Source organism: Harmonia axyridis, chromosome 6 (assembly GCF_914767665.1).
Source record: "Harmonia axyridis chromosome 6, icHarAxyr1.1, whole genome shotgun sequence".
NCBI classification, from domain to species: Eukaryota; Metazoa; Arthropoda; class Insecta; order Coleoptera; family Coccinellidae; genus Harmonia; species Harmonia axyridis.
The window spans coordinates 4,198,481-4,221,528 of NC_059506.1; the positions used below are offsets into that span (position 1 = coordinate 4,198,481).

The window sequence follows — 23,048 nt, forward strand, 5'->3', positions numbered from 1 at the left end:
AATACAGTCCATCACCAATATTTTCTCCAAGAACCCACTGGTGCAAAAAATCCAAGAAAAGTGTCAAAATATTATGGAAGACAGAAACGCCTCAATCACTATTGTGTGGACTCCATCCCATGTGGGCATACTTGGAAATGATCAAGCAGACACAGCAGCCAATTTAGCGCGAACCTCTGACTCCCCTGTAATAGATATGCAGTTCCACGCTGATCTGAGAAATAAAATCAAGTTGGAAGCTCTTCATGCCTGGCAGGCGCGATGGGATGCAACCGATCAAAAACTGCACGCTATCCAACCAATGGTGCACGACCCCATAAAGTTAGATATGAAGAGACAGGATAAAATAGTGGCGAGAAGACTTAGAATGGGATACACAAAGCTAACCCACGGCTTTCTAATATCTTCAGGAGATGCTCCTAACTGTGAACACTGCCCCGACGAACGTCTGACTGTGAAACACCTAATAACTTTATGTCCATACTATGGAGATGCACGCCGACGATATGGTATCAAAGAGCACCTGCATGATGTACTAAGTTCACCCACCCAGATCGAAGCAACCATACGATTTCTCAAAGATTATGAACTGTACTCTATTATTTAAATCTTTTTTGATGTAATATTGACTACTTTCAATGTGATCTTGTGTCAATGACCATAGCTGTCGAGACACGTTAATTTAAATAAATAAATAATAGTAAATTATTATTATAATTTATTAATTGAAATAAAAAAATCTCTGCGTTTTTTCACTAGGGTTCATCACATTTCAATGAAGAATTGAAAACTTTGGATTTTAAATAATTATTCAAGTAGAAGAATCGAACAATGAATTTTATTACATCAAAAAGCTTTTCAAATTACAAGAATCATTGAAAATTGCCACCTCCATCTAGGATTTGAGAGCCCAGTCTTCTCAAGCCGTTTCGAAAATATTATTATTCATTTGGAAAACATGTAACATCCTGTATTTTGAAAACGAAGTATTTCCGGAACGATACCTAAAGGACTTTTCCGACTTCAAATAACTCAGAAATTAATGAATTATATTTATATATTTTATATATTTTTGAAACACCTGAGTTCCAAATATATTGTGGTATCGAGTTCTTTGGACTAGATTAGAATTAATTCAAGAGGGTCCGTTGCACTGAGATCTAATGGTTTATTGAGTCCCCATCAGAGCTATTCTCTCCATAACGTGATTTACAGCTCGCCTTCCAGTTCCAGAGTTCTACTGAACTCCATTATCTGGGATGGCTTCAAGGAGGTTACTTCCTTACTTCTACAAGCTTCTTTCCAAAGCAGATTTTGCGTTGGAAAGTTATGGTGAGGCATTCCGTTAACAGGTGATCTGTGTTTTTCCCTTCTTCTCACAGAATCTGCACCCGTCATTTTCTGTTAGACCCACTCTCATGAGGTGTTTCCTGAGGCGGTAATGCCCTGTGAGGAATCCAGTGAGGAGGTGTAGCATATTCTTACTAAGATCCAGATATTTCTTGGATCTTGGAGTATTGAAGTTTCTAAGAAACTTTTTGAATTGATCGGACCCAGTAAGATTCCGCCAGAGTGTTTCTCTTTCAGTTTTTTCCTTCTCCAGAAACTCTTTCTTGTAGGTACATTTGATAGACTAGACTAAGGTTCTGGGCCTTTTCATTCCCTTTATTCATTAGTTATCTAACTCGACAATTTCATTGATATATTTGAGGTTAAATGGACAAATATTCCATAAATATATACAGGGTGATTCGCCGCAATGTCCTATCAGATATTCATGGAAATCTTATCATAATTTTGTGCTGAAAATGGGGTTTCAGGCAATTATCACTCTCCCTGAATATTTCAGATCTCTACAACTCCCGGTTATACCGAAAACAGACTACTTCTTCCTTATTTTGAATGGCACACCCAGTATAGCATTTAATCATTAGATAGTTTTTTTTATGACATTTTCAGCAATACCTATGCTATATATTTGGAAAAACTCAACGGTTCACAAATTAATGGGATTTTTATGAACAAAAAAAGGTGGTATGAGGACTCACATTTTCTTAAAAATTTCTGCAGAAAAAGTTTTTTCTTTGAAAAAATTTGTTTCCTTTTCAATTCTACCAATATGTATTATATATTATAAGAATGTTTGCGTTTTGGTCCAAAAATTAACAGGGTGTTTATCAGAAGATAATGAACGACAAATTCAATTCATGAAAAATCAAGATTTTCAAATTAGAACCTATATTTTTAATTATTTCATTAAACTCTTCACCTTAAACCTGAAATGAATACTTTAAGGGTTATCGAGGAAGAACTTCAAAGGAGAAAAAATTGCAATTTCTAACTGTGTGGTGTAGACAGTGGACTGTATCTTCCGAAACACATTTGACATTTCATGAATTGTTATTAATTGTTCGTTGGGATTATTGAGGAATCCATAATCCAATAAAATTTGCAAATACGAATGATTGATTACAATTCATTAAATGTAGTGCATGTAGTGCATGAATTTCAATAAAATTCACTCATCTTATAATATCCATATGGGTTTTATATTTGAATGGAAATTTGTAACGAAAACCCTGGAATTCAAGTTGAGAAATTATTGTCTCATTCATTCGGGCACTTCTTGATGATGATTTTATATTTTATACGAATAAGATCAAAACAAAATTTCAGATTGCAATAGTTTTAATGAACCAAATATTTTTCTTCAATATTTTTGCAGACAAAATCATTTTATTCTTATCTGGACATATTGAATCTTTCGACAGAGGAATATTATCACAATAAAAAATCCGAAATAATAACAAGATATGACAAACAAAAAATACAAAATTGGAATAAAGCCTATTATTCTTTGAACACAATGAATTTCTGAGTTGATATATCCGTAAAACAATAATTACAAACAGCAACAATAACTATAAACAATCTTGATATCAACACAGGAAGCATTGTACGTAGTCATCAATTTTTGGTAACTCTTTAAAACAACGGAATTTGTATCCATAATTTTGGATACTAAATATTTTAAGGTCTTTAACTATTTACAAAAGTCTGCAAAAATTCAGACTTAGAAGAATGGCTGATAAATGTGGTTGTTATTTGCAATGGGAGCCAAGGAAGTCCTAGGGCGTAAACGTATTATCCTTAGATTGACTTCACCGGCAGAAACAGACCTCCTGAAGAATTTTTGGAAACGTGTAGACAACATATAGATATTACTATCTCTGTTATTCCATCTGATTTCAGCCAGAAACTGAAGGAGATCGGGATTGTAAGCGGCCAATCTGCAATGAAACAGAAAATCAATGATTTTTCTATTATTCTTGAAAATCCAAATCTAATTTCGAGTAAAATAACAACAAACGATAGAGTTAGCTTACTGATAACAAATGCAATTATGTGCATCCGTCCGTCAACAACATTACTTCCCTACTTTCATCCCCACAGGGGGTGCAAAACCCCTTCGAAATATGAAGATGTCACAATTTATTAAAATAAAAAGAGGCGAGCTGGCTTACAGCACAACTTTCGCAAAGCCACAGTCGATAATCTGAATCTTGAAACTTTGTAATTTTTACTTATCCACCATTTTCAAAAATAATTTTCATGATTTCAACGCGATATTTGACAGAAATTCAATTCATTGTAACAATTTCTCAAGCTTCTACTATATTAAGGCCAATTTAAAAGTCCCCGGTCTGATACACAAATGGCGGTGCTAGTTGCTAGTATTAAATCCATATGATTTTCAGTTAGTACCAACCTTCAAACGATACGTGTCAAAATTTGACAGCAGTCCGACAATGAGTTTGTGAGATATTGCGTTGTGAGTGTAGCTACTTTTGTTATTTAAAAAAAGATGGAGAAAAATAATTTCGTGTGCTGATAAAATATTGCTTTCTGAAATGAAAAAAAAAACAGTTGAAGCTAAATCTTGGCTTGAAGAAGAGTTTCTGTGGTCTGCACCAGGAAAATCATGTATCATTGATTGATATGGTAAATTTAAACATGGTGAAATGAGCACCGCAGACGGCGAACGCAGTGGACGCCCAAAAGAAGCTGTCACCGACGAAAAAATTGCGAAGATATCATCCGAACGGGTACATCATATCATTCACGAATTTTTGTATATGAAAAAGCTGTGTGCAAAATGGGTGCCGCGCGAGCTCACGATCGATCAAAGGAAACAACGTGTTAATGATTCTGAGCAGTGTTTGAAGCTGTTTAAGTGCAATAAACCGATATGTAACAATGGATGAAACATGGCTCCATCATTGCACTCCGGAGTCCAATCGACAGTCAGTTGAATGGACTGCACACGTTTTACCGAATCCAAAGCGAGGAAAAAGACAACAGTCAACTGGCAAAGTTATAATATTCATTGATTATCTCCAAAGGAACCAGGTCATCAAAAGCGATTATTATAGAGCGTTATTGAATCGTTTAAAGGATGAAATCGTTAAAAAACGGCCCCATTTGATGAAAAAAAAGGTGCTGTTTCATCAAGACAATGCGCCGTGTCACGAATCAATGAAAACAATGGCAAAATTGCATGAATTGGGCTTCGAATTGCTTCTGCATCCACCGTATTCGCCAGATCTAGCCCCAAGTGACTTTTTCCTGTTCTTAGACCCCAAAAGAATGCTCGCTGGAAAGAATTTCAGCGCCAATGAAGAAGTAATCACCGAAACTGAGGCTCATTTTGAATCGAAAGACCAATCGTACCACAAAAATAGTATCGAAAAGTTGGAAGATCGCTATAACCGCCTCGAAGGCAACTATGTTGAATAATAAAATCGAATATTGCCAAAAAAAATTTGTTTTACTATGGTAGACCGGGGATTTTTCAATTGGCCTGTTAGATAGATGTGACCATAATAAAAGTTCCTGTTGAAAAACCATTTATATGATGAAATTTTGAAATCAGGAAATGTTCCTATATCAACTATTCTCTCTGTTTCCAAACCCTTGAGAAGTAAATTGAAAAAATTTCAAACGTCACTATAATCAACTCACGTTTGCTTGTTGCTAACAGGATTCCAAGTGGCAACAGATGTTTCTGTTAGTGGACTAAAATATAAAGTGTCATCACGTTCATCAACGGTCATACCAAGTCCTTGAGATGCCTTTTTTCCTACCAATTCGATTGGTAACGCTTCGTTCTCTGCCAGAGGTCCTTTGGTTAGAGCTGATGTTCGGATGCTATATATTCTGGAGGGTAGAAAAATAAACATGAAATATTTTGAGTTATTGGTAGGTTTTAATTTGAAAACAAGTAACAAAGTTATCACCATATATCCCTTCGATTTCAGGATATGGCAACATCATTGCATGAATAATGAATGAAGAGTTTTCACTGATCGAACAGAAATAGTTACTTTCCTAACAAGTGTGGAAAGTGAAGTGATACTTTTCCGGAGGAGACTGCACTCGAGTACGGAAAAGGAACTTTCCACATGAGTTAGGAATAATATTTTTTCTACTAGCTGACGTTATAAGAAATTATATTTTTGTGCGTTCAGCCGCATAGAGAAACGTTTGAATTTCATGTTTGGCGCATAGATACATGCCAAAATTTTATGATTGATGCGACTCTATAATATTTGCGTGCGGAAAAAATCCTTGCTATTCACTTTCCGCAGGCATATGCGTGCGGAAAGTGAATTTCAGGGCTTTTTCAGCACATTTGGAAAAGTACAACTTTCCAAACGCCAATGCGTGTTGGAAGTAATAAAGGGTGTTTGTTTTCGAGGTATATAACTTTAAATTGGCATTTCTGTTCAAGATGGCGACCGATTTAAGAGCTGTCAAGTGAGTTATTCTCAGTTTAGTTTGGCAATTCATCATGAATAGACTCACGCCTGAACAACGCTTGCAAATAGTGCAATTTTATTTCGGAAATAATGGTTCTGTGCGGAACACATATCGCGCACTACGTCCATTTTATTTTGTTTAGGGATGAAGCGCACTTCTAGTTGAATGGCTACGTCAACAAACAAAACTGCCGCATTTGGAGTGAAGCTAATCCCCACGTGTATGTCGAAACACCGTTACATCCAGAAAAACTGACTGTTTGGTGCGCTTTATGGGCTGGTGGAATAATTGGTCCGTACTTCATCAAAAACGATGATGGCCAGAAGTTACAGTCAATGGTGATCGGTATAGAGCCATGATTACTAACTTTTTCACTCCTGAATTGAACAACCATGATGTGCAGGACCTGTGGTTCCAACAAGACGGCGCAACATGTCACACAGCTAATGCCACAATCGATTTATTGAAAGAAACGTTTGGTGACCGCCTAATTTCACGTTTTGGATCTGTGAATTGGCCTCCAAGATCTTGTGATTTAACACCTCTAAACTACTTTCTGTGGGGCTATGTAAAGTCATTGGTCTATGTGGATAAGCCACAAACCCTTGACCATTTGGAAGACAACATTCGCCGTGTTATCACCGATATACGGCCACAAATGTTGGAAAAAGTCATCGAAAATTGGACGTCCAGATTGGACTACATTCGAGCCAGCCGTAGTGGATATATGCCGAAAATCATATTCAGAATGTAATGCCACAAGATTATCTTGCGGATAAATAACATTCATGTCAATCGAATAATCCATCGTTGTTTTATTGCAATTTAAAGTTCTATAGCTCTAAAAAAAACACTTTCGAAACACGAGTAGGAAAAATATGTTATGAGAATATCCTACCTGTCAGTTGCTAGGGGTTGATAGTAGAGGGTGGCCTGTTTGGGTGAAAATGCGAGACCAACAACGCCGTCCATCAAACTGAACATTTCTCCCTGTATGGTATAATCGGAAAAATCTGGATCAGGATACATGGTGGGATGCATCATTCGCCAAGCTGTATCTTGAGCTGAATTATAAACAATGATTGCTGGAACAGAAAAACAGAGAAGTTTAGAGAAAATGCAACTCATACGGATGAAATCGAATTAAGGTGATCGGCATATGATCTTTTAATAAAAGTTTTTAACCAAGATCTCACAAGATATCTTAGGATCCAAAGATTCAAAAATATTGAATTTTAAATATTGAATATTGAAAAAATTGAATCAAATTGAAGTGCAGCATTGAAATATAGCCTTTATCATATTGCAGTCAACACGTTTCATTTTGAATGGTGTGAAAGGTCTTCGGATTCAACACCGTTTGATTTTTTTTAAGTACATTTAAACAACAAGATTTATCAATTTGAAAACGTTGAAATCCGGTTGTACCAGATGTGTCACATCTGTGTATCAGGTTCTAGTTCTTCGAGAATATTCGATTTCCAAGAATCCGCGAAGAGCTTTGTGGGGAGCGGTACGGTAAAACTCTTATTGGACTAGGGGATGGTACTTTCCCTAAGGGTGTGGTCAAGCCGGATGAAAGGAAGTCGATATTCAGAGTAGACAGGGTAAGTTCGAGTCGAGAGACAGTTGAAGTTAGGTCTAAGTCGAAGTAAGAGTAAGTTCAGTCGGTTGAAACTTAAGACGTAAGACGAAAAGACGGTTCGCTGACTAGATTGAGATGAGTCGCGAACGAGTTAGAGACGGAGACGAGATGACCGAAACTTGTAATAAGAGTAAGACGAAGACGTGACATATCGAAGACGTTTCGAGTAATTAACACTCGAGTTAAAGACGGAATTCAGTACCGTACACTTTGTTTGTACTGTAATTGTGTCTTTGTAAATATATGTAAATATAATATAATAATAAATAATAAATTTATTCATCCCAAAATAACATGTTCAAAACTATGAGAAACTCTATGACCTAAGCAAGCTTGTATGTCAATAGAGCCCTCAAATATTTTCATGAATAAAATTCGATACATTACTTCTCTGTACATTCATACATTTACACAACAATATCTTAATAACTATTATCCGAGATGACGCCAGAGGTGAAATAAGTCTAGTAACAAAGTGTGCTCTTTAGGATAATCTCCTTTTCAGTGTGAACTTCGACATGAATTTTAATATGTAAATATTTAAAAGAGTTACCAACCCGAACAAAGTCACGGAGAAAAAGACGAAACGCCAGGTAATCGAATCATACCTCTAGACGATCGATTAACCAAGCCTACATTTCAATTATCTGAAGTTCACAGATTCTCATAGATATGCACTTGGTTGATGTGCCATGTAAAACTGAAACTTTTGATGATTTTTTTAATTTGATAAGAAATTTATATTTCATGTTATATATTTCTGAAAGGAAAAAAAAGTTCTAGTTGTTCTAGAATCTTTTATGGTTTTTATTTTGAAAATCAAAAATTTTCAACCTAGAGACTAATTACAATAAAAAACAAACTATAACACCAACGGATCATACTGAAAAAAGTTCCTTTAGAAAGTTTTTGTTTCATGATTGTAGGCATCAGTTATGAAGAAGTTATGAGAGATTTTCATTTCACGCTTTTTTTTCAATTTTCTCGTATAGTTTGAATTTATGAGGTTATACGGATTTTACAAAATTCATTAACTGAAAAATCGAGCCCGAAAATGTGCTATTATCAAAGAGATTTTGAGATCAATTCACTAGACAACGAATTTGGGAACACCGATTCATCAAAATATATTCACCTGGAGCAGCAGTATCACTGATGTAGACGAATGCCTTGTCGCAGGTTCCCTGAAGGCTCTCATCAATTACCAAATTCGTTAAAAGGGAGTTTGGTCGCAGCACTTCTCTGGGGAAAACGATGGTACGAACAATACGATCAGTATGCAGATCGAAGATAATGATTTTTGGTGGACATACCGGCCGAAAATCTTCTAATGATGTCATGATACCAGAATCCAATACCTGAAAGTATAATAATAAGTATACTATACAATACTAAGTTTATACCTTAGAATATAGGTTGAAGGAACGGAAAGTAAACATTTGTGATCGATCCCGAATACAAGAGAGATGGAAGTTTAGTGTCACCAATCACAATCGAGTTAGCCGATTCTATGTGCGAGCCATAGGTGTGGAGAATCCTTATTCGATTGTTGAATGCTTTATCAGGAATTTTTTTTTTCATAACTTCACAATAGCTCAATCATTAAACTGAGAAAAACATTGATATTTTTGAAACACGAAAGAATTTTCATGAATAAATCAAATTGTAAACTATTTTTGAGCATGAATTGATAATTTCGGAATTAATCAAATTATGTTACGCTACTGCTTTAGTGTCCCGTCAGACAAGGAGTGACTAATGTTAATGCATCAGTTACAAGGCGATTTCTGTTTCCCTTATTAATGTTCTAAGGTTTATACTAACTATATTCCATCTAACAAGTTCCCTAATACTTTGTAGAATTAAGTAAAGAATTCTAATGGTTGATAATTTATTATGTTTTTGTATGAATGCACATTTGTGAATCCAGTTATGACAATTTTTATTATTTAAAATATCCACCTAAAAACTAGTTGGGCGATTTCCGCGCTAAACATTTACTTCTGAACTTTTCCTATTACGACTAGATTTATTCAGTATTGAAATCTTATGCGAAAATTCGAGAAATACTTTGCTCCTTATTTTATCAAATTCGAGATTTTTTTAATATATCAGGTGTTTTTTTTGAGTTGAATCACAGATAATTTTTTTTCCTGAAAATTACTATAGAGAGCTGTTTGAATTTTTTCTCGAAATCGATTGCAGATACGACAAAACAACAACAAACCAAAAAGTGTAGAACTGAACCAGAGTTTTTTTTTAAGTTTTCTAAACTACCAGTGGTTTAAAAAAAAATTATTCTGAAGGAAAGAAGCAGGCACCCTCCCAGAAAAAATTCACCCTTTAGATTTGCATTTGAAAATAGTATATCACATGATAAAACCTTAAATATGGCATATCTATGCCAATTCAAGTTATATATCTTGTGAAGGGAAGGTGCTTTGAGAGAAAAACTTGAACTTCAACACCTGTATCTCAAAACCAAAGCGTTTGCGGACCCATGTTATAGGAATTTTTTTCTTGAAATGATCCGAGAAATCTGCCATTTTCATTTGTACCTCCAAGTTAGCTACACTAGATATAGTCAATTCAAAACTGATGTATTCACAAATAAATTGCAATTTGAATGAAACACAATAAATTGTACAACACCGTCCAGACAATTTTTCGATGCTAATTACTCATTTCAATTCTTTGATAACTACATATTGAAATTTTGTGACGAGAAGATACGAAAAACCGAAAACAACTGCTAAATGTATACCGATGATGAATGCAAAAATCCCAGATGGCAAATAAGGGGCGATGCCGAGAAAGCGGATAAATAAAAGAAAATAATAAAACTCGGACATAGACGTGCTGGTAGTGCAATAGAAGTACTCATCTTGAAAGCGATAATAAACTCAACTCAAACAGTAAAGGGGTCCGATTTTTCACTGAGGTGTCGATTCAAAGGAAAGTAAAATGATTATTATTGGTTCATTTTATGTAAAAAATTTTATTCTTCGTTCTTGCGAGATTTCTAAAATTGTATATTTTGAAAATCTTGGGAGGTAAACGCCCTTGATTCTAAGAGAGAGATAGACCCTTCAAATATTGGTTATTCTGACTCTCCCCGGTGTCCTCTACTATATCTATCATTTACCAATTAATCAGCCTATAGATATGTTCATCATACAAAAAAGAGAAAACCAAAAATGATGTGCATTTACCTATAAATATGTTATATCATTCTACAAATATGCTAAATGTAAAAAAAATTTTCCTGAACTACTCGATCCGATAAATCGGTAATTATTGACTCTAGGAAGAGAGTATTGACATTGACCTCTCTAGTTATGTCTTCATTATTTCTCAAACGATGCAATTTTTATAACCTTGCCCCTTTCGCGAATTCAACTAGGATTGCATAAAGCATCGATTCATATCTAGTGACCCCAATATGATTTAATTGAGCTGTCTGTCCGATAATAATAATCGAGAATATCTCAAATTATTCCTTTCTATTTCATATAATATTGAAGAAGATAACAATTTTTTAGCGTACTTTTGGTGTTAGGATCAATACGGAGATTATGAATAGAGGATCTTAACCTTTTGTTTTAGTTAGTGCTTTGAACCATTACTTGGATTTTAAGGGTATACGTAGATTGATCATGGATATCTCAGTTTATTATTATACAAAATTTTTTTCAAGTTCGATTGCCTAATGGAAGTTTTTCGAAAACGCGACCTATTTTGAAGCTGAAAATTCGGCATATGATATTGTTCGTAATTCTCTATTCAGCTGAAATATTTCCAAAGTTCCAAAAATAGGGTTCAAATTTGAAAATCGAAATTTATCAAAGTTTGTTCACAATTTTTGCAAAATATTTGAAACACTGTGTTGATATTTCCCCCGTTATTCCTACATCATTATACTTCGAAAAAGTGAATTGAGTTCTCTCATAGGATATTTAGAGCAAAAATAATTCACATAATATTGACTATGGAAATTTTCTCTTATTTTCAGTTTTTCATTTAATTTCTTGAAAACTCTTAGCACTAACTATTTTAGGAAGGAGTTGTTGAGAAAGGAAATCTTGATGAAATCTAAGAAATAAAATAAAAAAAGTTTTTTCGAAAATTAGTTTTTCATTTTCATTTAAAAACCCCCTGTATAATGAATAGTATGATATGAAGTAAGCTTGTGTAGGGCAGCCGCCAAGAGCGGCATATCGAACATTTTGCCGGGGCGCCAAATTATAGGGGCGCAAAGTCAGTTAATAAAACAAGACTTTTGCACCTTTAAGAACTTGAGAAATTTGACTAGGTGAATTGAAGTTTTGATATTCAGCAGGTTTTTGTTCATTGTTTGTTCACTATTGTTTCAGTTATTGAAGTCTTAGCCTGGTAAAATCATTATTTGATTGGCTCTTGTTCAATAAAATGCTATTTAACGTGAGCTTGCAATACATTTATGTTTTTCTCGTGAATGCCCAAGTTTTCGAAAAAACTTGTAGATATAAAAATGTTAGTAGATGAATTGGGCTTTTCAGCGATGTTTTCTTAAAAGGAAAATTTTCAAGTGTCGAGTCTTATGCTCAATGAACATGTAAAATAAAAAAGAAAAACCAATTTTTTTTTGGAGGTGAGGTTTTTTGAAAAATACCCACCTTAATTTTCATCAAAAAATCACCCCTTACATTTTTTCGGTGTTATTCATATACACCCTGTATATTTATGTACGTAACTCGAGATACCATATTTAGCTTTACAAGAAGAACCTGGCGGACTATCGCTAGAAGCTTTTTAGAGAATTTCCATAATACCTTCTAAAGATTTCAGGGTTACATGTTAGATGACAGAGAAAGCACTCACCCAAAGTCTATTGCAGGAATCTTGTCTTATCCTGTAAACTGAAACCAGCTCTGAACAACTACTGACATTACCAGAACCAGCTGAATGGAAAGACCAATTAGGATATGCTTCCAGTGCCGGACTAGAACCAGGAGGGCTATTCCGTGGTATGGTGGCAAGGGTTGCAGGAACTCCTGATCGTAAACGTGGCATCGACAAGAAGTATCGATCACGAGTTATCTCCAAGCCAGTGAATACAGTATTTTCAGGTCTACAAAAAAATATTGGATATATCAGCTTGAAATGAACGAATGGAAATAATGAAAAATTTTTTTTTCACAAAAAATGAAAGAAAATGGAGAAACAATATACAGAGCTGACCGCTGTGCGATCGATGTGGATTTTTACGGAGAACGGAAGGTACTATTTTATTGATAATTTGGTTTATTGGGTAGGAACCACTGCTCTATCGATCTAAAATATTTTCAGCATTATGGTCTGGTCGCTTATATTGAAGAGTACTAACATCTTCGATATTTCTAATAGAGCATGCTGTGTATTATTACTTTTTTCGGTTTACAATTGCGACAGGATTATTCATATATTTATATTATTGAAACAAAATGAAATTTCCTTTCAGACGATGTAACATGTTTCTATTAGAGAAGAGCGATATTTCACGAACTGTGATTTAATCACTGTTATCAGAATGTCACAGGTAGTCACGGTTCCGAAAAACGAATACAGAGCGTGACGGGATCACAGTTTGAACATTTCACAGATCTTTTCAGGGCATATCATCGTCCGTTGCAATCGTAAATTATGAAGGCAGCCTGATGTTTTTATTGCTTCGGAACCTTTTTCGACTAACATAATTGCATATTTTTATGACAATCCCAGCATCGTAGGCAACTTCGCCTGCTTTAGGAAGTATTTTTGTAAGACTAGTTAAACAATAAATACTTACTACAAACAAATAATAACTACTGAATTAATGCATAATTGGTGGTGGCAATGAAATTCTAATTTTATGCTTATCTTTGATAAACAACCCCAAAGAAATTCTTTCTATATTGAAGTTGCCGACCGAAGCAATAAATGGTACTATGTATTATAAAAAATAAACGAAAACACGTCAGAGATATAATAAATAGGCGAAAGACCAGCAATCTTTGGGCTTTCGTCACAAAAGTTGATGTAAATTATGCTACTTGTAATTTATGCAAGTTGAAATTATCTTTCAAAACCACCTCTTCAAATTTGAGGGAAAATTTGAAAAATCGATATCCTTCTGTTACGTTCCTAACTAAATCTGAAATAAGGAAAAGAGTTGAAAATGTAAGAAAAATGGATGTTTTCATAATAATTTTTCATTAATTTTGCTTTGAATGATAAGAGTGACCAATTCGAGTTGCAAAGATGAACGTACTAAGTTTTGGTTGATTCATACAAATATTAATAACAAGCAACCTAAACAGTGATCACGTCACGCTTTAATTTCACTGATATCATAAAGTAACAACGTGATCTAGAAATCACGGTATCGCTCCTCTCTAGTTCCTATACCTAAATTGTAGGGTTTCCTGATTAAAAGCAAGTTTTCATCCAAATGACAATACGTTTTAGTAAATACATGAAATGTCATAGAACTTGGATGTTATAGGAACATTTATCGTCTGAAAGGAAATTTCATTTTATCTCAATACATCCTATGATATGAAGGTCACTTTTCATCATTTTATTATGTCTATTTGAAGCCTGTGATTTTAAACAACCCTTCATGATTAGGTACGTATTTTATCAGACGTAAATGATGCATGGGATACTGGTAATTCACACCCGAAATTTCAGCCTTCTAGGATTTCAAGTACCGAAGTGATGAATGTTTAATTGAAGCTGTTTTGCACAAAGAAAGAAGTAAATTAACAATAATAATACTAACAATAACAATTCTTCATTAATCCTTTCGACATTACAAAAAGAATGTATAGGACAGGTCAAGATGAGATAAGTTCCTAGTAAAAAGAAAAATGAAAACAACTCTTCAAAATAAATGTGATAAACTAGTAGTAAAAAGAGCCAAAAAAGTTTATGCAAAATGGCCATCTGCAAAGTATTCCGCTATATTATAATAAGATTTTTCAATCAATATGCGTTTTATGGTTTTTTTGAATTTCAATTCATTCAATCTTTTATTTCATCTGGTAAATTGTAAACATAATGTTTAAAAGTTTCTCGTACAATAATTATGATAGTTCGACCGTCCAATAAAATTTCCAGTATTACGTTTTATAAACAACACACATTTGTAAATATAAATACAAGGGACCGTCAAAATGTTATGTTTGATGAAGAGCGGTCTACAGGAGGAAAGTTGGCTGATATTGAAGATCAAACACATTATCCTTTTTTGTGCTAAAAATATCCTATTTACGTCAACTGAAGCACCCCATAATAAGATGTTGAATTGCAAATGACTGTATACCAAACTGTAGTACACATCTAAAATTGACTTGGATGGTAAACAAACTTTTAATTTATTTATAGCATAATAGGATGCATTCAACTTTTCACTCAATACATCAATGTGTTCACACCATCTCAAAGTACTGTCCAGATGGACATCCAAAAACTTAACTTTTTCCGAAGAAGAAATTTTCACGTCTCCCAACTGGAGGGTCAATGAAACAGTGTCTCTGATTCCGAAAGAAATAATCTTAGTTTTTTCCACATTGCCAATGAGCGCATTAGCACTACACCAGTCCATGAAGCTCCTTATCAGTATGCTGCAGCAAGAAAGGAGTTCATTATTATTTGTAGATGCAATGGCGATAGATGTATCATCGGCAAATAAAATCAATTTTGAAAATTCATAAAAATTAAGATGTTCAGGTAAATCATTAACGAACAATATGAACAGAAGAGGCTCTAATACCGATCCTTGAGGGACACCAATATCGATACTAAATTTGCTCGAATATGAGTCGCCCACTCTGACGACCATTGATCTCTCCATCAGGAAGCTATGCAACCACTCCAAGAAGATTCCTCTGAAACCTAAGTTATATAACTTATCCATTTTAAATGGTATGGATAAACAATCGATTGCACGCGATAGGTTTACTAAAAATTTCCTTTTTGAGATCATTTGCAACCACATTTTTGTGTTCACTGACATTCCCATTCCCATACGCGGGAGTATCCTACTCTGCATATGTTTCGTCTTATTATTTTTATCTGTTGTTATTGTATCCTCTCGTATGTGTACTTTTTTTTTCAATTCAGATAACTCATTTTATAAATACGTGATTTCATCTTTTAATAATGACGAATTTTCAATCAGAATCGAGTTTTTGGTGCCTAATTCTTCTACGAGTTTCAGAAGAAGATCCTGGTAGGTAGGATCACCTGAGAACTGCAGATTTTCAGAGCCTAATTCACTTGTTACACTCGAGGTGTTATTTTGGCTCGAGAATGTAGTCATCAAATTTTCTCCACAGCATATTTTCAACTTCTAACCACATCTTGGATGATATACACTGGGGCAAATGTTACATTTGAAACCACTTAAACGATTCTATTGAAGAGCATCGCTCGCACAAACCTTCTTATTAGCAGACATATTGTCGAATATAAGTCAATTACTCCAAAGCTTCTAGATATAAGGACATGAAAGTTGATACCCACATAAATAATCAAGAGGCTAAAGCAAATCGAAAGAAGTAATAATATATATTACTACTCTTTTTGCTTTGCTGTTCTATTTGGAATATCGAAGTTGTCCCTATTTTTTGATGAAATGGACAACACCGAATCGCTGAAAATATTTTGGATCGTTAGAGCAGTCGGTTCCTACCCAAGAAACCAAATTTTCAATAAAATCCCTCCTTTTTTTTCTGTTTTCCGTAAACAAGAAGGGTACCATCGTCCGCGGTCCACCCTATATAATAAGTTTTTTTGAAATGTAATCAACTGTCAAAAAATCAAACTTTGAAAATTTTTACATAAGAGTTCATTTTGTTTCCGCATCTAAAATTATATCCGGTATTATAAATGAAAATAAATAACGAACGAATGAAATTAAAAAATTCCAATGTTTACGGAAATATTCTTCTCTCTATTTCAGTATCGTACCTAATGAGTTCATCACAGTACAAAAAAAAGAGCTGTAACTTAATTCACGAACTAAATGTAAATTTCATCAGAATTCGAAACGTACGATTCAAATTCGAATTCCGTAATCTGTCAATTTTTGTAACAGTCACACCAACTGCTAAAAAATAATACGAAAGTCACTATGTTATAATCTGAATTTTTCATCGAATTTCGACAATATTTGACAAAACTAGACTGAAACAGAGAAAATATCGTTTAATAATCTTTTATAAAAGAATAATGTTTTGATTTTCATACCGATGTCATATGTTAACATATTTCTGGTTTTTGGAATTCACGATACCTGTCTAATAAATTAGCATATACCAGGCTTAGATCTGGTGTATCAGTTTTGTAATTAACAGTCTTGTTTAATTTTATGAAAATAATTTCGCTGATGTTCCTTTTCTTCCCATTACTTTCATAATTCATTATCTTCGCGTTATTGGAGTCAAACGTATGATCTTCTATAAAATGATGTTCAGCAAAGGCGGTTGTATTATCCTTAAATCTTAATCTCTAATCGAAATCATATTTATGTTGTTTGAGTCACATTAGCTGTTGTATGGGGCAATATGTCAATAGGAATTGGAAAATATCAATGTGAGGAATTATTCGCCATTATGGACATTCCGTTCATGATAGAAAAAAAATGAATAGTCTGACAATTGCTCGAATAAAAAAGGTAGGCCTTCTAAATTGTATAAGTAACACAAATAGGAATATTTTTGATTTTCAAATAATTCATTTCATTGACTTCCATAAGAACGAACATTCATAATAAAATATGTTTATTTTTTTTTTAGAAGTATTTAATATGTTATGAATGTTTTAGATTTTGGAAGAAAAACTATTTCAGAATATGCAGAAGCAGGGAAAAAGGAAAAAAAAATTGGCCTTGGAAAAAGTGAATGTGAATACCGATGGAACGCCCTTCATAACTGTTATTGTTGATGGAGGATGGAGTAAAAGAAGTTACGGGAAGTTGTAAGTAACTGTAGAATAAAAATAATATCTGACTTCATTGCCATTAGATAATATTGGTGACATTTATTCGTTCTAATCGATAACTTTTCAGGGAGTCAGTTGGTTCTGAGACAAAAAAAAATTATTTGTAGAGGTGAGAAATAAAACTTGTTCGTCATGATTTTATTATAAAAAACATAATTCAGCCCCAAAGTCACATCATAGTGCACTCAATTTCAGAAGTCCTTCAACAAGCATGGAGAAAGATATAAACTGATGGTTTTTACAAGAGTATTGAACAGCATGGACTTTTATATGAATATTTGATAGGTAAAAAAATACAAATACATAATCATTAATTACTACAGTGTGTATACAGTATGGTGCAAATGTATGGAATAAATCCATTTTCTCCCAAAAAAACAAATTTTGTGAAAAATGCTTAAATATATCCAATTTGATTTTAATTTAAATTTAATTGAAAAAAATGAAAAGGCCTTTATTTCTTTATAGAAATCTCAAGGGGAAGTTCACCCATAGGTGTTCTACCACTTAACCCTTGTTGATACATGAAAGAAAAAAAATTAAATACATACATACATTGTGTGCAATCCATCCAATAACATTGATAAAAAAAAACAATAATAGAGCATAAAGAATTGAAAAAAAATAATTTCCTTTTTTACCCTCTCGTACTCTCGGAGATAGAAGGTGAGTTAGGGAAAACTGAGCAGGTATTCTCTGATTTTTTCCTGAATCTGTGATCATTAAGTTGTTTCAATTCATGAGGTATAACATTGTACAATTTACAGATGTACAATTGTATACAGATTTACAATTTATATTTCTGATTAGTCAATTTTTGACATTCATGCGAGAGAGATGACATTATTGGTTTGGTTTTGATGACGTCATCGACTGTTTTTCAAATGAAAAAGTATGTCACGTAACACCTCAATGGTACAAATCATGTAAGGTTCATTCATACAGGGCGGATACAAATCCTCAATTTCTGTAGTCTCTTATTTTCTTTCATTACAGTACTCATGGATTTTAAAATTACCGCAAATGCTCGAACTGATGCCCTTCAGCAATAATGCAATTTGAAAGACGGGACATTACCTCTTCTTCAACATTAATCAAGACGTTAAGAGTTATTTGTGACATCTCATATCGGATGCGCTCCTTCAGCTGATCTGAATTATTCGGTCGATTTTGGTACACTTTGCTTTTCAGATACCCCCCATAGAAAGAAGTCCAGCAGAATCAAGTCTGGGGACCTTGGGGGCCATTCAATTGGTCTCTTCATCCATATCCACCTATTTGGGAAAACATTATCTAAATAGGCTCGTACGTCAACAGCAAAAAGTGAGGATGTCCCATTTTGTTGAAACCATAAATCATCTCTACCTGGAAACAGTCTATTTAGCTTTAGTTACAGGAGTTCCTGAAGAAATTGTAAGTTTATGTGTCCATTCAGGGTTCCTTAAAAAAAGTAGGGTTCTGTTATTTGGTTTTTTATAATTCCAGCCCAAACATTTATCTTTTCTGGATACTTAGTTTGGCACTCCTCCATCCAATGCGGATTATCTCTTGACCAGTATTGATAATTTTGACAATTTTAGTGACCGTTCAAGAGAAAAATGGCTTCATCAGAAAAAAGTACATAAAGCATTATCCAGTGCGACATTTCTCGAACTAGTGGAGGATATTCTTCAAACGAAAGTATAACATCCACTTTCTTGTACTCAGAAATTGACTTTCTGCCAAGATCAGGACGTTCTTTGACACTACTCATTTCTCTAAATTTCTTCCCAATTTTACTAACATATGATTGGGAAATGAGTTGTTCTCGGTTTGGATACTTTGCGTTGAATAAATTGCAAACTTTTTTATGGATTCTCGTTTCATCCCCATAGCCAATCATTATTAAAACTTCGATTCGTTCTTGTTCTGTCAATCTCATTTTCAAATGAAATTAATATGCTCACGATTTGAATCTTAACTGTTTGTTATTCGGACCGCTGCATGCTGCAAATAAAAATGAACAAAAAATTTGTGTTGATGTTGTACATGTGAACAATTTTTAAATTTTTATTTCATTGTAGTTGAAAATCCTACGTTCAGGTATTCATTTCAATTTTAATAATATTAATAAATGAAAGTATCTACTGCAATGAAAAACTATGTATAGGGTGTTTCTTCTCGAGGTATATAACTTTAAGCAGGCATTACTGTTCAAGAAGGCGACCGATTTGAAAGCTGTCAAGTGATTTATTCTCAGTTTGGTTTGGCAATTCATCATGAATAGACTCACGCCTGAAAAACGCCTGCAAATAGTGCAATTTCATTTCGAAAATAATGGTTCTGTGCGGAATACGTATCGCACACTACGTCCATTTTATTTTGTTTAGCGATGAAGCGCACTTCTGGTTGAATGGCTACGTCAACAAAAAAAACTGCCGCATTTGGAGTGGAGTTAATTCTCAGGTGTATGTCGAAACACCGTTACATCCAGAAAAACTGACTGTTTGGTGCGCTTTATGGGCTGGTGGAATCATTGGTCCGTACTTCTTCAAAAACGATGATGGCCAGAACGTTACAGTCAATGGTGATCGGTATAGAGCCATGATTACTAACTTTTTCATTCCTGAATTGAACAACCATGATGTCCAAGAGCTGTGGTTCCAACAAGACGGCGCAATATGTCACACAGCTCATGCCACAATCGATTTATTGAAAGACACGTTTGGTGACCTAATTTCACGTTTTGGACCTGTGAATTGGTCTCTAAGAACTTGTGATTTAACACCGCTAGACTACTTTGTGTGGGGCTATGTAAAGTCATTGGTCTATGCGAATAAGCCACAAACCCTTGACCATTTGGAAGACAACATTCACCGTGTTATTGCCGATATACGGCCACAAATGTTGGAAAAAGTCATCGAAAATTGGACGTCTAGATTGGACTACATCCGAGCCAGCCGTGGCGGTCATATGCCAGAAATCATATTTAAAATATAATGCCACAAGATTATCTTGTGGTTAAATAAAGTTCATGTCAATCGAATAATCCATCGTTGTTTTATTGCAATTCAAAGTTCTATAGCTCTAAAAAAAAACCTTTACTACAACAAATAACCTTATTTCCATCCACCCTGTATAAATGGAACTTATTATAATGATTTGTACCATTCAGTAGGTAATTAGGGTACTTTCAAATTGAGGTGTCACATGACATACCTTTTCATCAAAAAAACAGCCGATGACGTCATCAGGACCATACCAATGACGTCATATCTCTCGCATGAATGACAGAAATTGAATAATCAGAAATATAAATTGACAGGTTTCAGCATTTTTCCCAAATTATGTTTGGTAGAAAATGAATTTATTCCATTCATTTGCACTATAATGGAAGTATCTCTGATGTTATTTCATTATATTTATCTCGATTCAGGTGGTGGAGATCCAAAAGTTGTCGAAAAATTCCCATACGGTCGGCAAGAATTAAAAAAGGAGTGTGCCAATCATATGACAAGATGTGTGAACGATAAGCTCCACAAATTCGCAATCGTAAAATGTTAAGAATAAAATAGAAACATAACTTATATGGAAAGATTGGTTGAATCTATGGAAATGATAGGTGAAAAACAATAAGAATGATGAGGTTATGTTACACGAGGATTTGGGATCGCACCTTATCATATATTGGGCTACCACGAGAACTACAGGTGAATTGTACTTCAAATATACACGATATTGCAAAAGGAAAAACGATGGGAAAGAAGGTTGTACAAAATCCGTTCTTTTTTCAAGAGATTTTGAAAATTTTAGAATCTATGCAAAATAAGGCTGATAGGTTGGCATACAAAGGAACCAGAAACCTAGCCTAAAGGTTTGTAAATTTATAAATAATTGAAGTAATCTTCTATCATTTTCCTTATCATATAATACACTCATTCACCTTTTAGGTATATGGCTCTTGTAGCAAAATGTATGGGAGGAAAGCGGATCAACTTTAGCCTATCCATTTCATAAAACTGCCGGGCCTCTAGTGCTGCACTTTTCCATGCTGATGGTCCTACCTGTCATCTTAATGCATGGAAAGGAAGTGGCAGCAATCACAAAATGAAAAATTTTGTTTGAAGAGGAAGTAATAATGACCAGAGGAAAAAAAAGATTATTTGGTCGAAGTCCAGAAAAAGATGTTTTGGTCCTGATTAAAATTAAGGACAAAATACTTCTCAACCGGAACTGGCAGAAAATGAAATGGAGGTAAAGAAGATAAATTTCCTTCAGGAGCTACAGGAACGAATTTCGGGGATTCGAACGTAGAAGAAAAAAAAAAGAAGACTATTAAAGGACAGTATGATAATATATTGTGGAGGAAATATCTGCAGGATTACCTTAAATCTTCAAATTTCGGAGCAGTCGTAAAAAAAAGGACAACAGCCTGCCAGAATTTGGTGAAATGCCTTTTTTATGAAAAACCAATAAATACTTCGGGAGTGTTATATGGCAGGGTGAATGAGAATCGGGCTATTGTAATACAGGGTGATTCACCGCGATGGCCTATTACGAGTGTATAAAAAACATATTATAATTTTGTACTGAAAACTTCAAATGGCGTACCCAGTATATTATTGCATCATAAGATAGTTTTTTTGATGCAAATTTCAGCAATATGTGATACCTTGGGTAAAAACTCAACGGTTCATGAGTTAATGGGATCCTTATCAATAATGGTGGCGATGGAGACTTAACATTTTTCTAATATTTCAGCAGAAAAAGTTTTTCCCGAAAAAAACCTTCCTTTTTTTGAAATCTGCAAATACGTAGTATTATATGACTGTTTTCAGTTTGGATCAAAAATGTACAGGGTGTTTATGAGGAGATCATGAACTAGGGCAACTCAAATTCATCAAAATTCGATTTTCAAACCTATAGAACTTGTATTTTTTATTATTTAAATCGATTCTACAAACAAATCAGTTTAAATGAGGAAAAACCGCAATCTCTAGCTGTGTGATTCCAGAAAATACAGATAGAAACTAGAATTCATTGTTTCGTTAACTAAATTTGACATTTCATGAATTGTAATCAATATTATTCGTAATTAAAAATTTTATTGGTTTATAGATTTTTCAACAATTCACACGAAAAATTAGATATCATTCAAGAAATGTCAAATTTATTTATCGAAATATCGAATTTTAGTTTCTTTCTGTTTGTTCCGGAAGTCACAGACTTCTCCACACACTTAGAAATTGCGGTTTTTCCTCATCTGAAGTTCTTCTTCGATAACTGTTGAAGTATTCATTTTAGGTTTAGGGTTTTCTTGAGTAACCTCCACTAATTTTTCACAAAGAATCGACTAAAATAATAAAATACAGGTTCTAATTTGGAAATCTTAAATTTGGTGGAATTTGAGTTGTCCAAGTTCATGATCTTCTCATAAATACCCTGTACATCTTTAATCTAAACTACAAACAATCTTATAATACTACGTATTCGCAGAAATCAAAAAAAGAGGGTGTTTTCGGAAAAAACTTTTTCTGTAGGAATATTCAAAAAAATGTGAGTCCCCGTCGCCACCATTTTTTTCATAAGAATCCCATTA

The 23,048-nt window shown here is 34.0% G+C and overlaps 1 protein-coding gene and 1 long non-coding RNA gene across 2 annotated transcripts in view; one reads left to right on the plus strand and one right to left on the minus strand.

The window, feature by feature from the left end:
- Positions 1-2,670: 2,670 nt before the first annotated feature.
- Positions 2,671-23,048, minus strand: part of LOC123683204 (major royal jelly protein 1) — a 125,847-nt gene continuing 105,469 nt past the window's right edge. Inside the window, exons 3-7 of the mRNA XM_045622108.1 lie at positions 12,326-12,575; positions 8,601-8,823; positions 6,719-6,905; positions 5,023-5,217; positions 2,671-3,290 (exon numbers count right to left, since the gene is read on the minus strand). Of these exons, the coding sequence (XP_045478064.1) occupies positions 3,074-3,290; positions 5,023-5,217; positions 6,719-6,905; positions 8,601-8,823; positions 12,326-12,575 (1,072 nt within the window). The 3' untranslated portion in view covers positions 2,671-3,073. The remainder of the gene's footprint in view (positions 3,291-5,022; positions 5,218-6,718; positions 6,906-8,600; positions 8,824-12,325; positions 12,576-23,048) is intronic.
- On the plus strand, positions 17,552-21,856 carry LOC123683207. The gene is made up of 3 exons (XR_006747957.1): positions 17,552-17,755; positions 20,886-21,323; positions 21,400-21,856. It is a non-coding gene; the product is annotated as an uncharacterized LOC123683207 (long non-coding RNA).